The sequence below is a fragment of the Salvelinus sp. IW2-2015 genome, unplaced genomic scaffold (genome assembly GCF_002910315.2).
Source record: "Salvelinus sp. IW2-2015 unplaced genomic scaffold, ASM291031v2 Un_scaffold16323, whole genome shotgun sequence".
Lineage (NCBI taxonomy): Eukaryota > Metazoa > Chordata > Actinopteri > Salmoniformes > Salmonidae > Salvelinus > Salvelinus sp. IW2-2015.
The window spans coordinates 54,214-75,201 of record NW_019957534.1 but is presented as its reverse complement, the minus strand read 5'-3'; the positions used below and the strand labels follow the sequence as shown (position 1 = coordinate 75,201).

At 44.6% G+C, this 20,988-nt stretch overlaps 1 protein-coding gene and 1 pseudogene across 3 annotated transcripts; both read left to right on the top strand.

Annotated features, from left to right (window-relative positions):
- The window catches only part of LOC139027423 (uncharacterized), a 27,918-nt pseudogene extending 18,858 nt beyond the window's left edge, over positions 1-9,060 (top strand).
- On the top strand, positions 8,044-20,988 carry fam20a (FAM20A golgi associated secretory pathway pseudokinase). Of its 3 annotated transcripts, none has more exons than XM_024146180.2 (14): positions 8,044-8,179; positions 8,413-8,511; positions 8,981-9,506; positions 11,851-12,966; positions 14,666-14,844; positions 15,009-15,059; positions 17,006-17,084; positions 17,206-17,298; positions 18,478-18,593; positions 18,767-18,947; positions 19,115-19,224; positions 19,427-19,508; positions 19,598-19,657; positions 19,860-20,988. In XM_024146180.2, the coding sequence occupies exons 4-14, from the start codon at positions 12,572-12,574 to the stop codon at positions 20,137-20,139; spliced, it is 1,626 nt and encodes a 541-aa protein (XP_024001948.1). In that variant the 5' UTR covers positions 8,044-8,179; positions 8,413-8,511; positions 8,981-9,506; positions 11,851-12,571; the 3' UTR covers positions 20,140-20,988. The 3 variants fall into 3 exon arrangements, with proteins under 3 accessions (XP_024001948.1, XP_024001949.1, XP_070298675.1); XM_024146181.2 differs by having other exon boundaries at positions 8,045-8,179; positions 12,659-12,966; XM_070442574.1 differs by lacking the exons at positions 8,044-8,179; positions 8,413-8,511; positions 8,981-9,506 and adding an exon at positions 10,226-11,423 and having other exon boundaries at positions 12,483-12,966.

The window sequence follows — 20,988 nt, the reverse complement described above, 5'->3', positions numbered from 1 at the left end:
CTCATTGGTTTATAGAAGCAGGTACCCACGTGCCATCTCCTCATTGGTTATACTCACGTGGGTGACTGAAGACGAACGAGGTCAGTGGCGGTAATGCACCTAATTTATGAAAGTTGCCAATCACAATATAAAGTCAAGAGAAGAAAAAGCCTGGAAGGATGAGAGATGACTAGAAACGATTCGGTTGATCGTTTTATGTGTGGATTAATTGGTGGAGTAGAGGACCTTGTGCATTTCAGGTAAAATAACAACTCAATGTTTATATCCCAGGACAAATTAGCTAGCAACAGTAAGCTAGCTAAATAAAACAAATTAGCTAGCAAGTGCAAGCTAGCTAGCTAAATTGCCATAAATGTTTAATGCTTTTCGACCTGTCCCCAAATTAATATAATTGTTTCAGAGTTTGTTTTGATATTTTAACCTGCGTGTCATGATCGCGTTTGGTGTGGGGGGACAAAATACATTTATGCACGATGGCGCACGCGCGCAGCCGGTTTGGGTTCCGTGTTAGGCTACGTTATGTGAGCTAACTTCTAGCTAGCTAGTCACCTATCTCGCCCCGTTGCGATGGACCGTTTTCTGATCAAGAGAAGAGTGCGGGTAGAAAATGAAAATCCAGACCCAGACCCTGTCTCCGAGGGGGCCAAAGAAGAAGAGGGAGATAAGAAAGATGAGTCGGAGAGAGAGACTCGTGAGCCACGACGTGAGGGAGCACCAGAGCAGTTCATCACTGCCATCGTTAGCTGCACTGTTAGCACAGCCACCACTCCCTCTGATTTAAGCCAGTCACCTGTTGAAGAACCAAGATGCCCTCTTCTTCTGCATTATCCAGCCACAAAAGTTGGACAGCAGGATCGTTACTTCAATCGTAAATGGTATGAGGATTACAAATAGCTGGAATATTCTATTTCAAAGGGCCGTGCTTTCTGTTTTGCATGCCGTCACTTTCAACGTCCAGGAAAACATGGTGGAGAGAAGGCGGCATTTACCCACGATGGCTACCAGAACTGGAAGAAGGCGACAAGTTCGTTCAAGCCACACAATGCTAGTGTGGAGCATAAATATGCAATGACAGCGTGGAATGAGTGGACTATTCAGAGAGAGTCTGGCTCAACAATAAGTGATGGACATCGAAAATAGTCTGAGAAAACAGAGAGTATATGAGAGCAGTTGTGGAGTCATTGTGTTACACTGCATACCAGGGACTTTCACAGAGAGGAGACATAGAAAACGACATGGCTGTCAACCAGGGAAACTTCCTTCAACTTTTACAGGTCATAGGCAAATTCGACAAAACAGTTGCACAGAAAATCTCAGATAATCCTAGAAATTCTAAGTACACGCATCATGATATACAGAATGAAATACTAGGCAAACCCTCAACTCAGCAACCTTGCCTGCCTGTCCATACACACAGAAAGAACCAAGGCCCTGGATGACCAGAAGATTATAGACTCACTTGCACTGAACCACATCAGACACATTGTCCTCCTATAAAACAACACTTGGTAACTGAAAGGCCTTTTATTTATTGACAGGGCACGCCTGTCCTGTGGTGGGAACATGATTCAATCGTGCTTATCTGGGTGGAACAAGAAGACGCATGCATATTGTCGGCCAGTTGGCCAACAAGTATTTTTGCAATAGAAATATAATCGCTAAGATTGTGATGATAGCCAGCTCGTTTTACACAACGTGTGCACAGTTGACAGACAGAGGGTAGATGCACTTCTCGTTGTGGCTGCACTGTGGATATTATGCCTTTCATTTCTGACGTTGTGATCGACATTTAATCCTTAACATTATATCCAATGCACAGCAGGACGCATGTATATCGTTGGCCTACAAGTTATTTTGTTTGCAATAGAAATATAATCACTAAGATTGTGATGATTAACAGACATAGGATAAATACATTGCACTTCTCGTTGTGGCTGCACTTTGGATATTATTCATTTCATTTCTGACATTGTGATAGCCATTTCATCCAAAACATTATTACCAATGCACAGTTGTCTGATTATGCATATGGAATAAATGCTGTAATAAATAGTCATGAAAATCGACTATTTTCTTAGCACCCCCAAGTATTGGTCAAGCCCCCCTTAGCACCAGGAGATAAAAATCAAGTCTAGTGATATAACGTGTGCGCTGGGAGTCGGGAAGCAAGTTCAGGGAGTGAATCATTTAATAAATGAAACATAATACAAAACACGAACAACGCACAAACAGGAAACTGAAACAGAAACAATGACGCCTGGGGAAGGAACCAAAGGGAGTGACATATATAGGGCAGGTAATCAAGGAGGTGACGGAGTCCAAGTGAGTGTCATTATGCGCTGATGAGCGTAGCGATGGTGACAGGTGTGCGCCATAACGAGCAGCCTGATGACCTAGAGACCGGAGAGGGAGCACATGTGACAAGTGACCATCAACCCGTTCACAAATGAGTGCACTCATTTGAGTGCATCCCAAATAGAACACTGGAAATCATGTGTATTACAGAAGGGGGGCGAAAGTATGCTAAGCATTGCGTTAATTACGCTAAACTGAATAAGAACGTTATTCACCTTAAAATTCACAACTACAACTAGTATTTATGTTCTCTGTCCTTGTGTGGGTGTGTGAATACTGTACATACCAGTGGAGGCTGCTGAGGGGAGGACGGTTCATAATAATGGCTGGAATGGAGTGAATGGATATCAAACGTGTTTGATACCATTCCATTCACCCCATTCCAGCCATAATACTCCGTTCCAGCCATTATTATGAGAAGTCCTCCCCTCAGCAGCCTCCACTGGTATGTACTGTCTCTCTCTCGTCGGGGGTATACAGTATTATCCAGATCATCGCCTCTGTTTTTGGTACAGTATATGCAAGTTTAGGATACATCTCTTTATTCATCTCTGTTTTATGTGTTTTACACTGTACTCTATCTTCAGGTGTGTCTACCTGTCTGTTTCACCTCCCCAGCCCTCCTCCAGCCACCCTCCTCCCCTGCAGTCCTGGAGGGCCCACGAGTGTGGAGGTGCTGGTGTACACAGAGGGACTTCCTCTCTGGCTCTGTGGATGGGACCACCAGACTGTTGATGGGGGAGGGAGGGCATGTAGGTTCCTTCGGAACAGTAACCACAGTGGAGCCTCAATGACGCAGCCACTTACCATACTTACAGATACTGAACTGAAGTGGTCTTTAGGTGCTGTACAGTACTCTTTCTGTCGGTTTTCCATAAATGGCCCATTTGGATGCACATCACTCACAAAGTTCTTAACATCTACTGTTTTATGGATCTCGGAGAACATTATGTGCTAGCTGAATTTAAGTGATTTTAACCTTTCCCTGGGAGATTGAGTTGGATCCATTTTTTGTGACTTATTTTTGTGACTTCTAGGCCTACCGCAGTCTTTCTCAATCTGCTCCTTTGCAGAGGTTTGTAGTCTTTTATATATAAGCCTAAAATGGCTGCCATCATATATCACAAAATACCCCAGAACAAAGCAGTCTGGTCTGGTGTGCCGCTGTTGGCTGGGGAGTATTTCTGTAAGACCGTGGTGTATTTAAAGGCACTGGGAAAGACGCACAAAATGAGAGATTTGCATCAAATAAATGAGGATGTTGGAATGTTGGAGAGGCTTTGTCGGAGTCATAGAAAACAGGGCTAGGCTGAAATGTAAAGACTCACTGTATACACAGTGTGTGTGTGTGTGTGAGTGTGTGTGAGTGCGTGCGTGCATGCGTGGGTGGGTGTGTCAATTTTGATGGGAAGCAATGAGAAAGACATCCTGATGAATTGGCTAACTGTTTCAACAACCACAATGGTTGACTTCTGTTGATAGTTTACTGTAAGCACAGCTGAGTTAAACCAGATGGAGTTTGGTTCGGTTTCGACAGTTTCCAGAAATGGTGTGTGTGTGTGTGTGTGTGTGTGTGTGGTTGTGTGGGTTGTGGTGTGGTGTTGTGTGTTGTGTGTGGTGTGTGTGTGTGTGTGTTGTGTGTGTGTGTTGTGTGGTATTGCGTGTGTTGTTTGTGTTGTGTGTGTGTTGGTGTATATGGGTGTGTTGGTGATGTGTGTGTGTTGTGTGTGTGTGCGTGTTGGGTGGTGGTTGTTGTTGTGTGGTGTGTGGTGTTGGTGTGTGTGTGTGTGTGTGTGTGTGTGTGTGTGTGGTGTGTGTGTGTTTGTGTGTGTTGTGTTTTGTGTTGTGTGTGTGTGTACATGACGAGATCACCCGTAGCGACCGTTTGTTGTTGTGGGGATGTGGTGAACAGAGCATCATCAATCTTCCCATGATGTTGAAACCCAAGGAAAAGACACAGGCACACACATGCACACACACACCTACTCATCAATATGTTCTGTGAGGGCATAATGACTACCAGCTCTGAGAACAGACCTGATGTAAGTGACAGTGTGTGTGGTGCTGGTTTTAGTGGTTATGAGGTCACTGTGGTGCAACCCCAGTGTAGGCTGTGTAGGATAAAAAAACATGTCATTATATGTTTGCTGGCCAATTAAGCTCCCTAGAAACATACGTTTTCAAAAAAGAGATCATTATTCTAAATGTTTTTCACAAAGTCTCTCTTGAAAGTGATTTATATCAATGATAATTAAAGGTTATATGTAAGTTTCATCAAACTTTTCAACAGCTATGTTTTCTATACAAAGACCAACTGAATGACATGGCAGAGGAGGAGAAAGAGAAACTGAAGAAGAAGAAACTGTACTACGAAACAAACATGAATGATATAAAGAATGATAGTAAAGCGCTTTGGAGCACCTACATTACATTTTAGGCATTACAACAACAAATTCTGAAACTACACATCCATGCATAACTGACCAAATTATGAAAGACAAGCATTGTCATTTTGAATTCCTTAAAGTGATTGTGGAAGATGTGAAAGAATATTTGTTGTCTATCAACAATAACAAGCCACCTGGGTCTGACAACTTGGATGGAAAATTACTGAGGATGATAGTAGACGATATTGCCACTCCTATTTGCCATCTCTTCAATCTTGCCTACAGGTAAGTGTGTGCCCTCAGGCCTGGAGGGAAGCATAAGTAATTCCGCTACCCATGAATAGTGAAGCATCCTTTACTGGCTCAAACAGCCGACCAATCACCCTGTTACCAACCCTTAGTAAACCTTTGGAAAAATTGGTGTTTGACCAGATACAATGCTATTTCACAGTAAACAAATTAACAACAGATTTTCAGCACACTTAAAGGGAAGGGCATTCAACATGTACAGCACTTACACAAATGACAGATGATTGGCTGAAAGAAATGAATAATAAAAAGATTGTGGGAGTTGTTTGTTAGACTTCAGTGCAGCTTTTGACGTTATCGATCATAATCTGCTGCTGGAACAACGTATGTGTTATGGTTTTACATCCCCTGAATATATTGTGTATTGAGAGTTACCTGTTTAACAGAACAGGTAACAGGTATATTTAGGACTTATGTGGGTGTTCTTTAATGGAAGCCTCTCCAAAATAATCCAGATGGAGTCAGGCATTCCCCAGGGCATCTGTCTAGGCCCCTTATTTTTTCTAACTTTACTAATGACCTGCCACTGACTCTGAGTAAAGCCTGTGTGTCTATGTATGTGGATGACTCAACACTATACATGTCAGCTACCACAGCAAGTGAAATCACTGCAACAATTAACAAAGAGCTTCAGTCAGTGTCAGAACGGGTGGCAAGAAATAAGTCCTAAATATAATATTAGTTAGTCATAAATATTTCTAAAACAAAAATCATTGTATTTGGGACAAATCATTCACTAAACCCTAAACCTCTACTAAATATTGTAATGAATAATGTGGAAATTGAGCATGTTGAGGAGACTAAACTGCTTGGAGTAACCCTTGATTGTAAACTGTCATGGTCAAAACATCTTGATGCAACAGTAGATTGGGAGAGGTCTGTCCATTACAGGAGGTTGGTGGCACCTTAATTGGAGAGAACAGGCTCTTGGTAATGGCTGGAGCGGAATTAGTGGAATGGTATCAAACACATCAAACACATGGTTTCTATGTGGTTGATGCCATTCCAATTACTCCGTTCCAGACATTATTATGAGCCGTCTTCCCTTCAGCAGCTTCCACTCCTGTCCATAATAAATCACGTCTCTGCTTTCTTAAGAACGCTATCAACAAGGCAGGTCCGACAGGCTCTAGTTTTGTCACACCTGGACTACAGTCCAGTCGTGTGGTCAGGTACCACAAAGAGGGACTTAAGAAAAACTACAGTTGGCCCAGAACAGGGCAGCACGGCTGGCCCTTTAATGTATACGGAGAGCTAACATTAATAATATGCATGTACATATCTCCTGGCTCAAAGTAGATTAGAGATTGACTTCATCACTACTTGTATTTGTGAGAGGTATTGACATGTTGAATGCACTGAGCTATCTGTTTAAACTATTAGCACACAGCTCAGACACCCAAGCATATCCCACAAGACATTCCACCAGAGGTCTCTTCATAATCCCCAAATCCAGAACAGACTATGGGAGGTGCACAGTACTACATAGAGCCATGACTACATGGAACTCTATTCCACATCAAGTAACTCATGCAAGCAGTAAAATCACACAACGAAAACCTGCACACACAGTGGCCCTACGACGGGAGTCTAACATACAGTGGCCGTGTTGAGAAAGGAGAAAGGTTACTGTAAAGCCAGACAGGTCATAGCCAGACCCAATAAAAGCTGATGCTATAATTCAATCACCCTCAGTTTAACTGACTTATGAAGCATGGAATCTGTACATTCTTGACATTCTAGAACAGGAATTGGAGCAGGAGTTTAGTACATTTGGCCAACGTTTCACTCAGGACCCGGGGGCTGGAATTGAAGTGCAGAACTGAGCAGGTGTGTGTGTGTGTATGTGTGTATGTGTGTGTGTGTGTGTGTATGTATGTGTGTGCTCATGTGTGTGTAGAACATTTCCTACACTTTCCTCTCTCAGTCTGCCTATTTCCTTGTCACTGCCAAAATAAGCGATTAGCTGTGCTCCCCTTTCCAGACACACACACTCATTCACACACTCGGGCACACACACACATTAAGCAGTTTCCTCCCTGCAGGTCCTGTAGAGTTGGCCCCAACACCAGAGAACCAGACAGGGCCTGTAGAGGAAGCCCCAACACCAGAGAACCAGACAGGGCCTGTAGAGAAAGCCCCAACACCAGAGAACCAGACAGGGCCTGTAGAGTTGGCCCCAACACCAGAGAACCAGACAGGGCCTGTAGAGGAAGCCCCAACACCAGAGAACCAGACAGGGCCTGTAGAGGAAGCCCCAAACACCAGATAACCAGACAGGGCCTGTAGAGAAAGCCCCAACACCAAGAGACCAGACATGGCCTGTCGACACCCAAGAAGCCCTGCTTTCAACACACGCAACGAGGCTGACTCCACACACACCGACACCACACACACCACACACACACACACACACACAGCACACACACACACACACACCACACACACTGCAATATTCTGCTTGCAGGTCCATGTAAACTCAGAGATTGTTCAGACCATGTTGACATATTCAGGAGAGGGTCAAATCATTGACTACCAGATATGTTCTAATGTCACTAACACTGACACTGACACACACTGATACTGACACTGACACACACTGATACTGACACTGACACACACTGATACTGACACTGACACACACTGATACTTGAACACACACTGTCTGACATAACGATGACATGAACAAACAATACGCACTACAGACACAGCCTGACACAAAAGGAGCCTTGGGAGCTCTCTCTTCTCGCTCTCTCTCTCTCTCTCTCTCTCTCTCTCTCTCTCTCTCTCTCTCTCTCTCTCTCTCTCTCTCTCTCTCTCTCTCTCTCTCTCTCTCTCTCTCTCTCTCTCTCTCTCTCTCTCTGTCTTCTCTTCTCTCTCTTCTCTCTCTCTCTCTCTCTCTCTCTCTCTCTCCTCTCTTCTCGTCCTCTCTCTCTCTCTCTCTCTCTCTCTCTCTCTCTCTCTCTCTCTCTCTCTCTCTCTCTCTCTTATTTCCCTCCCCTCCCTCCCTCTCCCCCAGGTGTCTCTGTGTCACCAGCTGTATGGAGACATCCAGAGGATGATGAAGGCGAGAGAAGAGGGAAGTGTTTGGGGGCGTGTGCACGACCTTCCAAGCCCTGGCCGGGCAGGTGAGTCAAGGTCAAATGTCACAAACCAGCATTCCCTCTGAGCTATAGTTGATTAATATATTGCATTACATTGTATTGTTACTGGGTTTATACACATTTGGTTGCTAAGGGACTTGACATTTAAATCTGGGTTACTTACACCAGTATTATAATAGCTATTACCAGTAATATAACTGAAAAAGACCAATGATCAATGCAGAAGGAATTTTACAGCATAACTCCACATCCTTTAGGCAAATATTCCGTGATCAGAAGGACTGGAGTAGAAGAGGGAGCGGAGGAGGAGGAAGAACATTGCTGTTCTATTTCGGAGAGGTTTTTGGGGAGAAAAGGTATTTTTCTGCACTGTTACATAGCGACGGAGTTTGGATGCAGTTTCTTCTCTCTCACCATCTTTCTTTATTTCCCCTTCTCTCTCTCTCCCTCTATTTCCCTCTCTCTGTCTCCCTGTGTTTGTTGTGTGTCTGTTGCCATGCTCTGCCTGAAGTGAGGGATTTTGACCTGCTGACTCAGTGATGGTCAGTGAGGGAGGAATGGAAAGAGCAAGATAAAGAGAGGTTTGAAAAGATTCTCAGGCTTAGAGGGAATTATTCCAACAAAGAATGGCAGAATTGTTTTGTTCTTCGAACGTCAGTTCTAAGCCTGCACGACAAATGTATTCTCAACCTGAACTTTGAACCTCACACTCTTCCTTTAACCTCCTCCCATTCCCTCTCATCCCCATATCACTCTTCACCTCCTTTACCCTCCTCCCCTCTTTTTCTCCCTCTTCTCCTCTTCCCTCTCATCCTTCTCTCCCAGGACTGTCAGGAGGTGTTGTTAGCGGAGGATTTACCTATGAGCCTGTGGATGCAGCGTCAGGCTCTGAGGTGTATGGGTGAAGTGGGGCTTAGCTCCCTACCGCTGTCAATCAACACATCAGAGCAAGAACAGGAAGCCACCTGACCAGCCTCCTCTTCCTCTTCTATCAGATCAGACATTGGGATGTAGATTATTAACTGATAATGACTTTTCAGACAAGTGGACAGTCTAGTACTCATTCCTTTAATGTTGTTTAAGCACATTTTTTTTTAAAACATCATAAAAACGACCAGAATCATTAGGAAAAAACATGAAATAAACCATAAAGAATTCAAATGTGTTATATAATGTAAAAAATGATTTGGCTTTTCATAACAGCTTTTTTAAATTAGATTATCACAGGGTAAGCACGGTCTACCCTCACTGCACGTCACGGGGTACTATGCTATGGCAGGGCTGGCGTCCTTACAGGGTAATGCGATACCACTTTGACTAAACTACTGCAAGGAACTCTAGAGCATCCAAGGTCAGTCGCTGTGTCATTTCTTTCTCCTCTCTTGTCCTTTCTCTACTTCTTCATTGGTTTTATCTGTCCCATTTCTCTGTCTCTTTCTTCCCTCACTCTCTATCTCTTTCTCTCTCTCCCTCTATCCCCCCCCCCCCCTCCCTCTATCTTTCTCTCTCTTCCTCCCCTTCTTTCTCCCCCCTCCCATATTTTTCCCATTTCTCTGTCTGACCTGTTTGGCACTATCATCTCCCACAACATGTTCTGGTTCTCATGACATCATCGCAACGACCAAATAACAGGAATCAGGGTGAGTTGTGATGACAGGTGTACATAGAATACAGCACCCACTGGGCACAGACGTCAATTCAATGTCTATTCCACGTTGGTTTAACGTAATTTCATTGAAAGGGACGCGGAAACAACGTTGATTCAACTAGTGTGTGCCCAGTGGGCAGGCTTCACTGTGTAAGAAGAAAAGGGTAGAGACTAAACCTTTATCAGCACAATTACATTTTTTACAATATTATCCATCCCATCCTCATCACTGCACATTTTAATTATAGAAGTAAAAACAATGACGTACAACCTGGGATAGTTTTGTTGTGTTGTTTTCTTATTCTATTTCCCCCTATTTATTGCTTGCGTGTGTCCTCCTTGTGTATTTCCCCAAAGCCAGAGTTATGCTATTTTACACTTGGTTTTCTGGAGAGAGAGAGGGAAACAACGTTTCTAGAAGGAGCAGAGCAGTGTTTGTGTCGGGGATAAAACAGAAACAGACAGGGTTAGCTCAAAGCAAGTAAACAACTCCCGGTTCATACTAACACAGACATTATATGTTGATTTCGGGAATTATCAGATGATAATCTAGAGGTATTATGAATTTAACCCATATTATAATTTAAAAAATGATTTCTCTCTATCAGTGTCAGGCTACCAAGGTTTATTTTAGGGGGACTGTGACAATAGCCTTTTAAGGAGTCACATGCAAACAACAGTTTAATTAAATGGAAAGCTCAGTCTGTTGTGAAAAATAGTGGTCGTCGCCTGTCTAAATAAAATGCTTATTTTTACATCAAACATTTAGGTTTGTTAGAACAATATTCCTAGCACTTCTAGGGAGTGTTCACTTCACTCATTTTAGTGTCTTCACACAGAAGCACTTTAACAGCTAAAAGGTCAGGTTACGGACGCCTTTCGCTAATTTCCAACATCAATCAAGGAGAGTCTGGGTCCATTTTCTCCTTCTCAGAGAGAGAGTGAAAACCCCCAGAGAACGAGTTCCACACACACACCCAAACACACGACAGATGTTTCTAAAATACCACAGTAACAACAACACACAGATGGAGTCTGGGAAATACCCTCTGAGTTTCTTGCTGCTCAGGGAATTAGAATAACAAATGTAGTCTACTGTGACTTTTAGTAGTGCCATTGAAGAACCTTTTCACCCACTGAAACAGCAGAAGCATAAAAAAGAGTGTATGAGTGTGAGTGTCTGTCAACGCTGTTTTACTCTGTGTGGGTAGACGTATTCTGGCTCTCTTCACCATGCTCTCGCTCTCTCTCTCTGTCTCCCTCTTGCAAGTATGACAGAGTAAGGGAGGAGTGTGTCCGTGTGTGTGTGTGTGTGTGTGTGTGTGTGTTCATGGGAAGTGGGACGGGGAGGAAAGTGCTGTTGGAACAGTGCCTAGGAGCTGAACATAGTGAAGCAGAGACGAAAGGAGGGAGGTGTGTAGAGGAGAGGAAGAGTGCGGCAGCAGTGTAGAGGAGAGGAAGAGGGCGGTAGCAGTGTTGAGGAGAGGAAGAGGGCGGGAGCAATGGAGAGGAGAGGAAGAGGGCGGGAGGGAGCAGTCTAGAACAGAAAAGTAAAGGAGAGGAAGACCGAGAGGAGCAGAGGGGAGAGGAAGAGGGGGAGTGGATCTGACTGAGGAACAGGTGAGAGGAGTTGAGATTACAGGAGATGGGTGGAGAATAATAGAATAAAAGGGGGAGGAGTGGGGTGGAAAGGGGGAGGAGTGGAGAGAGACGAGAGAGAGGTGGAGAGGAGAGAGAATGGAGGAGGAAAGAGGAGAGAGGGTGTTGAGAGTGTTGTGTTCACACCCGACTCACCCAAGAGGAGAGCAGGAGAGGAGAGCAGGAGACAGATGACCAGAGACAAGCCAATCACACTGAGACGGTTGACTTAACACACCCACCAATACACACACAAGCCACACACACATACCACATATACACCACACACACACCACACATACACCTAAAGAGAGCAACTCAGACACATACACAAAGACTTGTAAATCTGTTCAGACACATGTACAAGCAAACATACAGACAAACACACYCAGACTTTCACTTTTCTCAGAGAACACTGTTCGCCAGGTCCAGATGAAGAGGAATGCGTTCAGGAGGACGAGAGGTGACCAGAAAACACACACTGGACTTGGACCTCCAATCTCCCACCAACAGGCGTGTAACAAACACACACACACACCGTCAGAGCAAGACCAGGAGGACAGAAGCTGGACTGCACTCTACATTCTGCTGTGACAAGAGATGGACACACGCTCTCTTCACACAGCCAAGGACCTCTGCTTGGAGCCACAAAACAACCTGTCACTTGGAGTAACACACTGTCTCTCATCTGATCTGAGCCAGAACGGAACCAAGCACCTGGAACCTGGAACATTGACTGTGTCCAGCACATGCTTTGGGCTTTGACCACCTTCATCCAGGAAGATTGCACACAGACAGAGACCCGGATCTAGCCTCTGACCTCTGACCTCTGACCTGCAACCTGTGGCTGGCGGTGTGACGGCTTGTCTACTGTGGAGCAGCACCTACTCTCTTTCTCTGTTCTCTCTGGTCTCGCTCCTTAAATGGTCTCGTTCTTTAGTCTCACTGTCTAGTTTATTATCTTGGTCTCTCTCTTCTGTCTTTTAAGACTTCTTTGGTTACTCTCTCCATCTTCTTGTTCTCTCCCGTGTCTCTCCCTAGCCACTATCTCTCTCCTCCAGTCTTTCTCTCTAGTCTCGCGTCGGTCTCTCCCCTCCATCTCCCTCTCTGTCTCCTCACATCCCCCCGCTATGATGCTGAGGAGAGACCGTCTGCTCCTGTCTGTGACCCTCACAGCCATCTTCACTGCTGACCTCTACTTCGTCCTGCTCCCCAAGCTCCGCCACAGACAACCAGGACCAGATGATGGAGGCTGCATTTGTCCCTCCTCCAGGGGGACTAACTTCACCCTTGCTGGGTACAGCGGCCTCACCACCCCCTGGCCCTCCAACACCACCTCCATGGACCTCCAGGGGATGGGGGTCAGAGCTACGGACAACCTTACAGATTGGGGCTCGAAGCTGGAGAGGCTGTTTGCTCAACCCCTGTATAACATCCAGACACCGGAGCTGGTGCTAGAAGAGAGGCTGTTACAGTCTGAAGAGGTAATGGGGTATTACAGGAGGAAGGTCTCGCGCTGGGAGAGGTGAGTACACTACACACAGCCCTGAGTTTAGATATTTCTCAATGTTTTGTTATGGTTGTCATTTAGTTTTGGTGGGACTAGAGATGTTAGGAGACATGTGTGTTTCCCCACTGTGGCTTCGATGTGGTGGAGGGGTAGGGTCCCTGACATTACGGCTGTGGATCCCTGGCACATGCATAAACACACCGTTCTCTTTCTCCCTCTTTCTCTTATTCTCTCTCTCTCACACACACGCACAGACACTCAAGCATAAGCACGTCGACTCAAAACGTTTTCTCTTAGGCAAGCAATTTTTCCATAAAGACTAACCCCATAAAATGTCTTTAAAGTCGATGTTGTAAACAGCATTTAATGGTGGTCTGGAACCAGTACTCAAACATAATTTGAGAGCCTATGTCTGGATCTCCCTGTGCTAGGTAAACAAGACCCTTAAACCTGATGAAATCCTTTAAACCTGTGAGAGCTGAACAGACTGTAGCTGTCTTGGCTCCTGTCTAACACTGTCCATCACAGCTCAGTGCATTCCCCTCAGAGAGATCCTGTTTGGGCTTCATTGGTGGAAAAACAGAAGAAATATGAAGAGAGGAGATTTCTACCCCCTTGTCTTACTTCTAAATGGCACATAACAATAGATACCCCAGGGCTTAGAGTCTTGCAAAAATCTTGCAGCAGCCTGTCAACAGAAGAGAAATGGACTTAACAAGAGGATGGATGGTTTTCGTAGGGACTTCTGAGGAAAGTTTTGACTGTTTTATTTGGAGGCTGAAATAGAGCAGTTATAGTTTACTGGCTTACAAGTCAACCACTACGATTGATGGTGTGTGTGTGTGTGTGTGTGTGTGGCATACAACAATAGTTTGAATCAAGACCACTGAAAGGGGAAGGTGATGTGGTGTTGCAGCCAGCTGCTTGGTTCCTAGTTTCTAGTTCCTGTGTTTGTGGTCTCTGGTAGTGGTCTGTGGTCAGCCTTCCTGTGACGACCCCTCCTGTCATCTGACCACAGCAACTGATGATGTTTGAACGCAGAGAAGCAACCAACCCTCCCACCCACCGCGGTCAGAACTGGCACAACGGTGCACCAATGCCACATGCTTCCCAAACCTCCTTAATGGTTTGAATGTTTGCTTTGGATCCGGGGTGATTCCTGCCCTTACTTTAAGTGTATGTTTCTGTGGGGATACATACAGAAGTGTCAGGAGAGGAAGGAAGGGGGATTCCTAAGTGAGGGCGAACAGCTCGGAAGCTTCGAGAGGGAGTCAGAGAGTCCAAGAGAGAGGTGGCGACTGTTTACTAGGCTTTAGTTTGTCTGGAATGCTGCCACTACAAATGTTTTCCTCCGAGAATAATCTGCATTTGTCTTTGACTGATTACCGCTGACTCTATTCTCCTCTGTGGAAATACCCTAAAGGTTTGGATGATTGTTGGTCCGGTGAAGGAACTGTTGTCCTCACCATGGATGTTGCAAGTGTATTTTTGAAGGCGCTTTCAATAAAGTTTGATTTGATTTGATACTGTATGAGTTTCACAGTGGGTATCACAGGCTTTCAAGGATAACTCCACTGTTTTGCATACCCTAACTCTGACCTCATTTTGACCGCTTCTCTCACCCCGTCAGGCATACATTATGACGTTGTACAGCAAGGGCAAGGCTATGCATAACCTTAACACCACTGTAACCCCTCTCTCTCTCCCCCCCCAGGCATATGAAGCTGTACAGCGAGGCAGCAACGTTGCTGGAACACCAAGCGACCTTTGACCCTGAGGCCAGCTGGCTGAAGTTCCACCTGGGCATTAATCGCTACGCTCTGTATGCCCGCGAGGACCCCACAATCCCCCGCCTGCTGAAGGACATGCAGTCCACCGCCGTCATCAGCGCAGGTTGGACCTGTTGTATGAGCTTTATAACCATTCATATAAGCGGTATTCATATGAGTGTTGCATTATAGTCACTGTCAACAGTGCATGTAGGTGCTATAGGACCCGAAGCTTTAACCATTTATATGATTATTATAGGTATTCATTGCAGAAATGTCTTTATGCAGATTACACTCAAGACGAAAAGGCACTCAAAGGAGCGTGTGACTGTACCCGGGGTAAGGTCCAGTGCTGTCTTGTCTACGTATCTGCTCTGTTTTGTTCCTCTATGATTTATGTGTTTTGTGTTCTGTGGTGGAATATTCTATTCAAGTGATAGAGACTTGGTAATTTCTTCAAACAATCATCTTTATTCAATATCGATTAATTATTTACATAATGAAACCGCGACTTAACACTCTTGACTGTTGGGTCGAGAGCCTACCCTTTACAGACCATGCTGTTCCTTATATACCAGATACCAAGATTGCTTAGTCATAGCTGGTTCAACTCCCCCCATATAGATTGGGGGCACCATAAGCCACTTTGGGTTCATCCTGTGGTCATCTGCTTCTGGTATTGTCTCCCAGATGCCAGGATAATTAGGGCTACTGAGGTCTTTGTTCTGTTCCTCCAGGCTCTCTCTATCTCGGTGACACCCACCACATCTGATCTATGGAACGCCAGCTGTAGGTTTTTATCACCCAGCCATCACTTAATCAGTTGCCAGCCCAAGCTCCATAAAGACTCCTCTCAGTTAACTCAGAAAAGAGAGAGAGAGAGTCCTAAGAACCTTACTCTATTAAATAAAACAACCATTTGGTSCATAAATATAACATKATCTTGCAATCCTGCTACCACAGTTCTAAGATGCATTCCATTTGCTTAAAAAGTTTCCCATGAGGACAGGGAGAGAAAAGAGAGAATCAGTTGACACAGTCATCTTCATGACTGGTTCTTTTGTAGTTTTGCTCCCTCTGTTATTTCCTTTGGTGCTCAGCCGTGCTATCAGAGCCGAACACCCAGTCGCACCACTGACAAGACTTTTGTTTTCATCTGGTTCCAAGCCCCATAAATTAGCATCATTTTAATTTCTCACACTCTCCAGATCTTCATAAGTCACATCCCTGGAGACAGAGAGCAGAGACAGACTCATTTAGTTCAAAGGAAGAGTGTTCTTTAAAAAGCTTTATCTCATGAAGCAGGAGAGTGGGGAGATGCTACAACAGCCCACACACCGGCAGTCTCCACAGCTTTGCTATACCTTCAAGCAACAAACAACTCAGACCATGGATACACACTCACACGCTCACAGAGAGACAGACAGACACACACACACACAGCAATCTCATCTAACAGGGACCTGCAGCCGGCTGCATTCCAAGATTTGTAGAGCTTCCAACCACACTCCCTAAAAACACACAGGTGGCTCCAACCTCAGCAACAACACAAACACAAACACACTTCCAAGAACCCAAAATCCTTCTATTGCTCTGTCCCACTTTTTTAATTCTTTTAATTTATGTATTTTTCAACCACTTCTTCTTGAACAGTTGAAATAGCAACAATGTTCCCTTTGCACTTCAAAGCTTGTTTGTGTCTGTTTGATTTCCCTCCAGTTAAACACAGCGGAGAGAGATTGTAAACTATTAATAAGCCAGAACTTCAGAAGACTGAGCTGAATCAGCTGGAATCAGGAGAAGTGTGTATCTTTATGGTTACTGGTTAGCCTTGCTTTCTGCCACGGTATGCTAAATACCCTGACATACTAGAGAAACCCTACTGAGTGTAGTTCTCCATCTGTGGAACCATTACAGCCTCTGTCATGGTCTTATCATTGGGAACAGGTCCAGGCTGAAACAGATCTAGAGCAGAGAAAAGAATATCTAACAGAATCAAATAGAAAAGGATTCGAGCTGCAAAATAAACTTGGGTCAGATTTCCGGCCAACTATGTGTTTTTTGGATAGGATTTTTAGCGAGCTTAGCTTTGCCAAGCTTTCTCTCTGTACGAGACAAAGAGCTGCCGAGAGAGACACAGAAGCTGAGGGCAGGTGGTTGGCTGAGTGGTTGGTTAGAGAAAAGGCCTCATTTAGTTAATTTAATTTCTGATCCGTCACTGTCTCTCTCTCTCGTTATCTTTCATGGTCTCTCTCGATCTCTTTCTCTCTCTTTCCCGGTATCAGTGGTAAAGCCCAGTGGATACCACCTCAAGCTGGCCCTGAAGATGCAGAACTTTGGCAAGGCCATGTTTAAACCCATGAGGTGAATGTTTCTGGGGAAATCAATCAGGGGGAGTGCTCTGGTTTGTAGTGATATTTTTAACAGTACTGTAGTTATATGAACCACTCGTTAGCAACTCTTTCCTCTCATCTCCTTCTCTCAGACAGCAGAGAGACCAGGAGACTCCTGATGATTTGTTCTACTTCGTCGACTTCCAGAGACACAATGCTGAGATTGCTGCCTTTCATCTGGACAGGTAACCTTGGCAACCTGTACTCTCCTCATATTTATTTAGTTTAGTTTTATTCAACCTTATCTTACCTGGAACTCTCTCGCCGATTCAATCTATTTTCTGAGAAAGCATATAAGAACCCTTCAAATTGAATGATTTTCAAGCATACTGTATTTCTCAAGTTGCCTCCCAACAAACAGATCCTAAAATGTGTACCTCTGTATACCTTTGACTGTGAAAGAGTGTCCTTGGGGAGATTAAGGCCTCTCCACTATTTCAACATGTCTCCTTCCCAAGCCAAGCATTTTTCCCCCACAGACTTAGGTGTAATTACTGCTGTCTACTGTAAAGTCTCTCTAACCTCCATGCCTCCAGGTTACTGCACATTAACTGAAGTGAGTCATAGTCACATACAGTCATTTGAGTCACAGCTTATCAACCCAAAACCACACAAGACAGCAAGTCAACGTGATTGATATACCTTGACGCACAACAACATTATGGATGGATATACATGGGTGTAGGCTAATAAAGCTCAAAGAAGTTATCAAGTTATTACGTTCCATACATTTTTACCTCACAATATACCATTTAATCAATTTCGAATTTCACGAAGTGGAAAAGAAGAGAAGAAAAACAAAGAGTAAATGCTCGGTTATCATTCATGAATTGAACACTGTGACTCTACACTACAGCACTGTCTAAGACTAGATACTGTATGTCTAGTATGTCTGTGTGTTCCCACCAATGTCTCTGTGTTGTGTCTCTGTCTCTGTGTTGTACCAGAGGCTTTATCATTATAAGGCCCAATCAGCAGGTGAGATATGCAGCACCTCAATAACATCTCCAGTATTTAGTCTCAGATACACACACTGATGACTGTTATTGAGACACACAATTCTGTCAGACTGTAAATATGGCCCTGGGGGCTGTAGCCACACATCAACAACTGCTAGACTACACAGCGGGGAACAGAGGCAATTACATAGGCGTTATTATGGATAAAAATCTGTAAAGTTGAATTAAATTCCTGTGACTTTGTGTATGTCAACTGAGGTGAGAGATTGCAGGAGCTATGAGTTCATCTGACTTTCTATTGTTTGTTCTGTTCAGAATGGAACTCTTTCTTCTAGAACTCTGAGTAGTAGAAGATGTATGAGTTTGCGTTCATCAGAATGGAACTCTTATCTTTCTCTCTTCTAGAATCCTGGACTTCCGGAGGGTACCGCCGGTGGTGGGCAGGCTGGTGAATTTGACGGGGGAGATTCTCCTGACCACTCACAATGAGGACCTAAGGAGTGTGTTCTTTACCTCTCCAGGTAGGCATTACCCTACTAGAGCAATATAGTTCCATAATAAGACACATTGGCTTGAGAGTCTGCACACCTGCTACCTATATCTTAATGAATCAGTCTGTGATTAAAAGGTGAGGATGAATACTGATGGTTTAAACTAATCTACAGTATATCTATGTATATTCTCTTTCAAACAGCGAACAACACGTGTTTCTTTGCTAAGTGTCTGTACATGTGTAAGACGGAGTATGCAGTGTGTGGGAGCCCTGACTTGCTGGAGGGCTCCATGTCAGCCTACCTCCCCGGTCTCAGCATRGCCCCTCGTATCTCCATCCCCAACCCGTGGATACGATCATACACCTTCACTGGCAGGGAGGAGTATGCGTACAACTCTTACTTAACCCTGAGACCTACTGTCATCTCTTCCCATATACCATTTTGGAGCCTCTCATTTCCATTTTGAAAGTTATCCATTTGACTGTTTTTTGATAAGGTAATATGGCAGACTGAACATCTTGGTAACATTAATATCCTGTCTCTACCAGGTGGGAGGTGAACCCCTTGTACTGTGACACCATAAAGCAGCTGTATCCCTACAACTCAGGGAACCGACTGCTCAACATCATAGACATGGCCATCTTTGACTTCCTTATTGGTATGTACGACCACCCATCACCCCTGATGGATCCCTGCCCTTGTTCCATATGACACCCTATTCCCTATGTAGTGCACTACCTTTGTCTATACATTGAATAAACACGCTGTGTCACAAATGACTCCCTATTCCCAATTACAGTGCACTACTTTTGTCTGTAGCCCTGTGTGAGTGAATATTTGTTCTTGGCACTCTCCCTCAGGTAACATGGACAGGCACCATTATGAGATCTTCACCAAGTTTGGCGATGAAGGTTTTCTTCTTCACTTTGACAACGCCAGAGGGTGGGTACAAGAGTTGCTTTATAACTTCAGTCATTGCACAATGGAATATTTCTAGTTCCCTTATGATGACATCACTTCCTGTGTTTCAGGTTTGGGAAGCATTCTCAAGATGAGATGTCCATACTGGCTCCACTGTCACAGTGCTGCATGTAAATATGGAGAGCATACACTATAGTCACTAACACAGATGAACTGACACCAACATTGAGCCTATATTCATATTTAACTTGGCATGGCAACTCTCGAGTCAAGTCTCACTCTCTGCCTATCTCTCCCTCATTCTCTCTCCCCCTCTTCACCTCCATCCCTCCCCTCCCTCTACCCCCTCTCCCACCCCTCCTCACCTCTCAGTATAAAGCGTTCCACGTTACTGCGGCTGCAGCTCCTCTCCCAGGACCGCTACAGGCTCAGTGACGTGATGAGGGAGTCCCTGGGAGGAGACGCACTGCAGCCGGTCCTTACTGAGCCCCACCTGCAGGCCCTGGACCGCCGGCTGCAGCGTGTTCTGAAGACAGTCCACAGGTGTGTCCGCAGGCTGGGAGAGGCTCAGGTGATCACCACAGACTTTGTTGATACCTCCGCCYTGCCTGAGTCTGTCAAACCAGTATCTGCGCCCAACAAGGAGAGGTAACTAAGGTTAACAAGGAATTCAAAAGAAGTGCACTATAATAGGGGAATAGGGTGACATTTTGGACGTATCCCCAAGTCCTACAAGGGGAGGTAACTTAAGACCAAGGACAGCCTGAGGACCATGATGGCAGGTGACCTCGTCCTGTAAAAGCAGGAACCACAGGGTCTGGTCCCTCTCACAGAGTAATACATTCCGAACTAGTCTTTGAAGTCAAACCTTTGGAATGATACGGTCTGCTTTAACAATAGACAGCAGCACTGCTTTCCTGCACTGTCAAAATGTCACACATGGCCTTGGGCTATGAGGTCACCTGAGGTCACCTTCCATGCATTGCACCCTCTCTGGAGATCCCCTCTGCCTTGCAGTGCATTGAAATGGACCTACAGTATCAGTGCATCAAAGGAGCCAAATTACTGTGGAAGATGCACTGGATAATTTAAGATGATTTCTGCCTTTTCACAATTTCACACCCTTCTTCAGTACTCAACAGTCATGTGACTGTCATTTGAATTCTATGTAAGGATGATTGCACATCGGTTCTGTGAAGTAACCTTGTACCAACAGATATTTAATCAAATATAAATTTGTAAATAAAGGTTATGATTTGGAGTGATTCATTGAACAAAACTCTAATACGAAGAAATGATGACACTTCAATACTCCTTACATTTCTACTGCTTTCTGTTGTGTAACTGTTTTGATTGATCTGGATTCACATTAGACATACATAGTGAAAGTTAAAAGGAAAAAGAAACCGAGAGAAAGTGCATGGATGAAAAAGAAAGTGTGTGTATGAGGTGTTTCTTCCTACAGGAAAGTGTTACCTATTAAACCTTAATTTAAACAGCC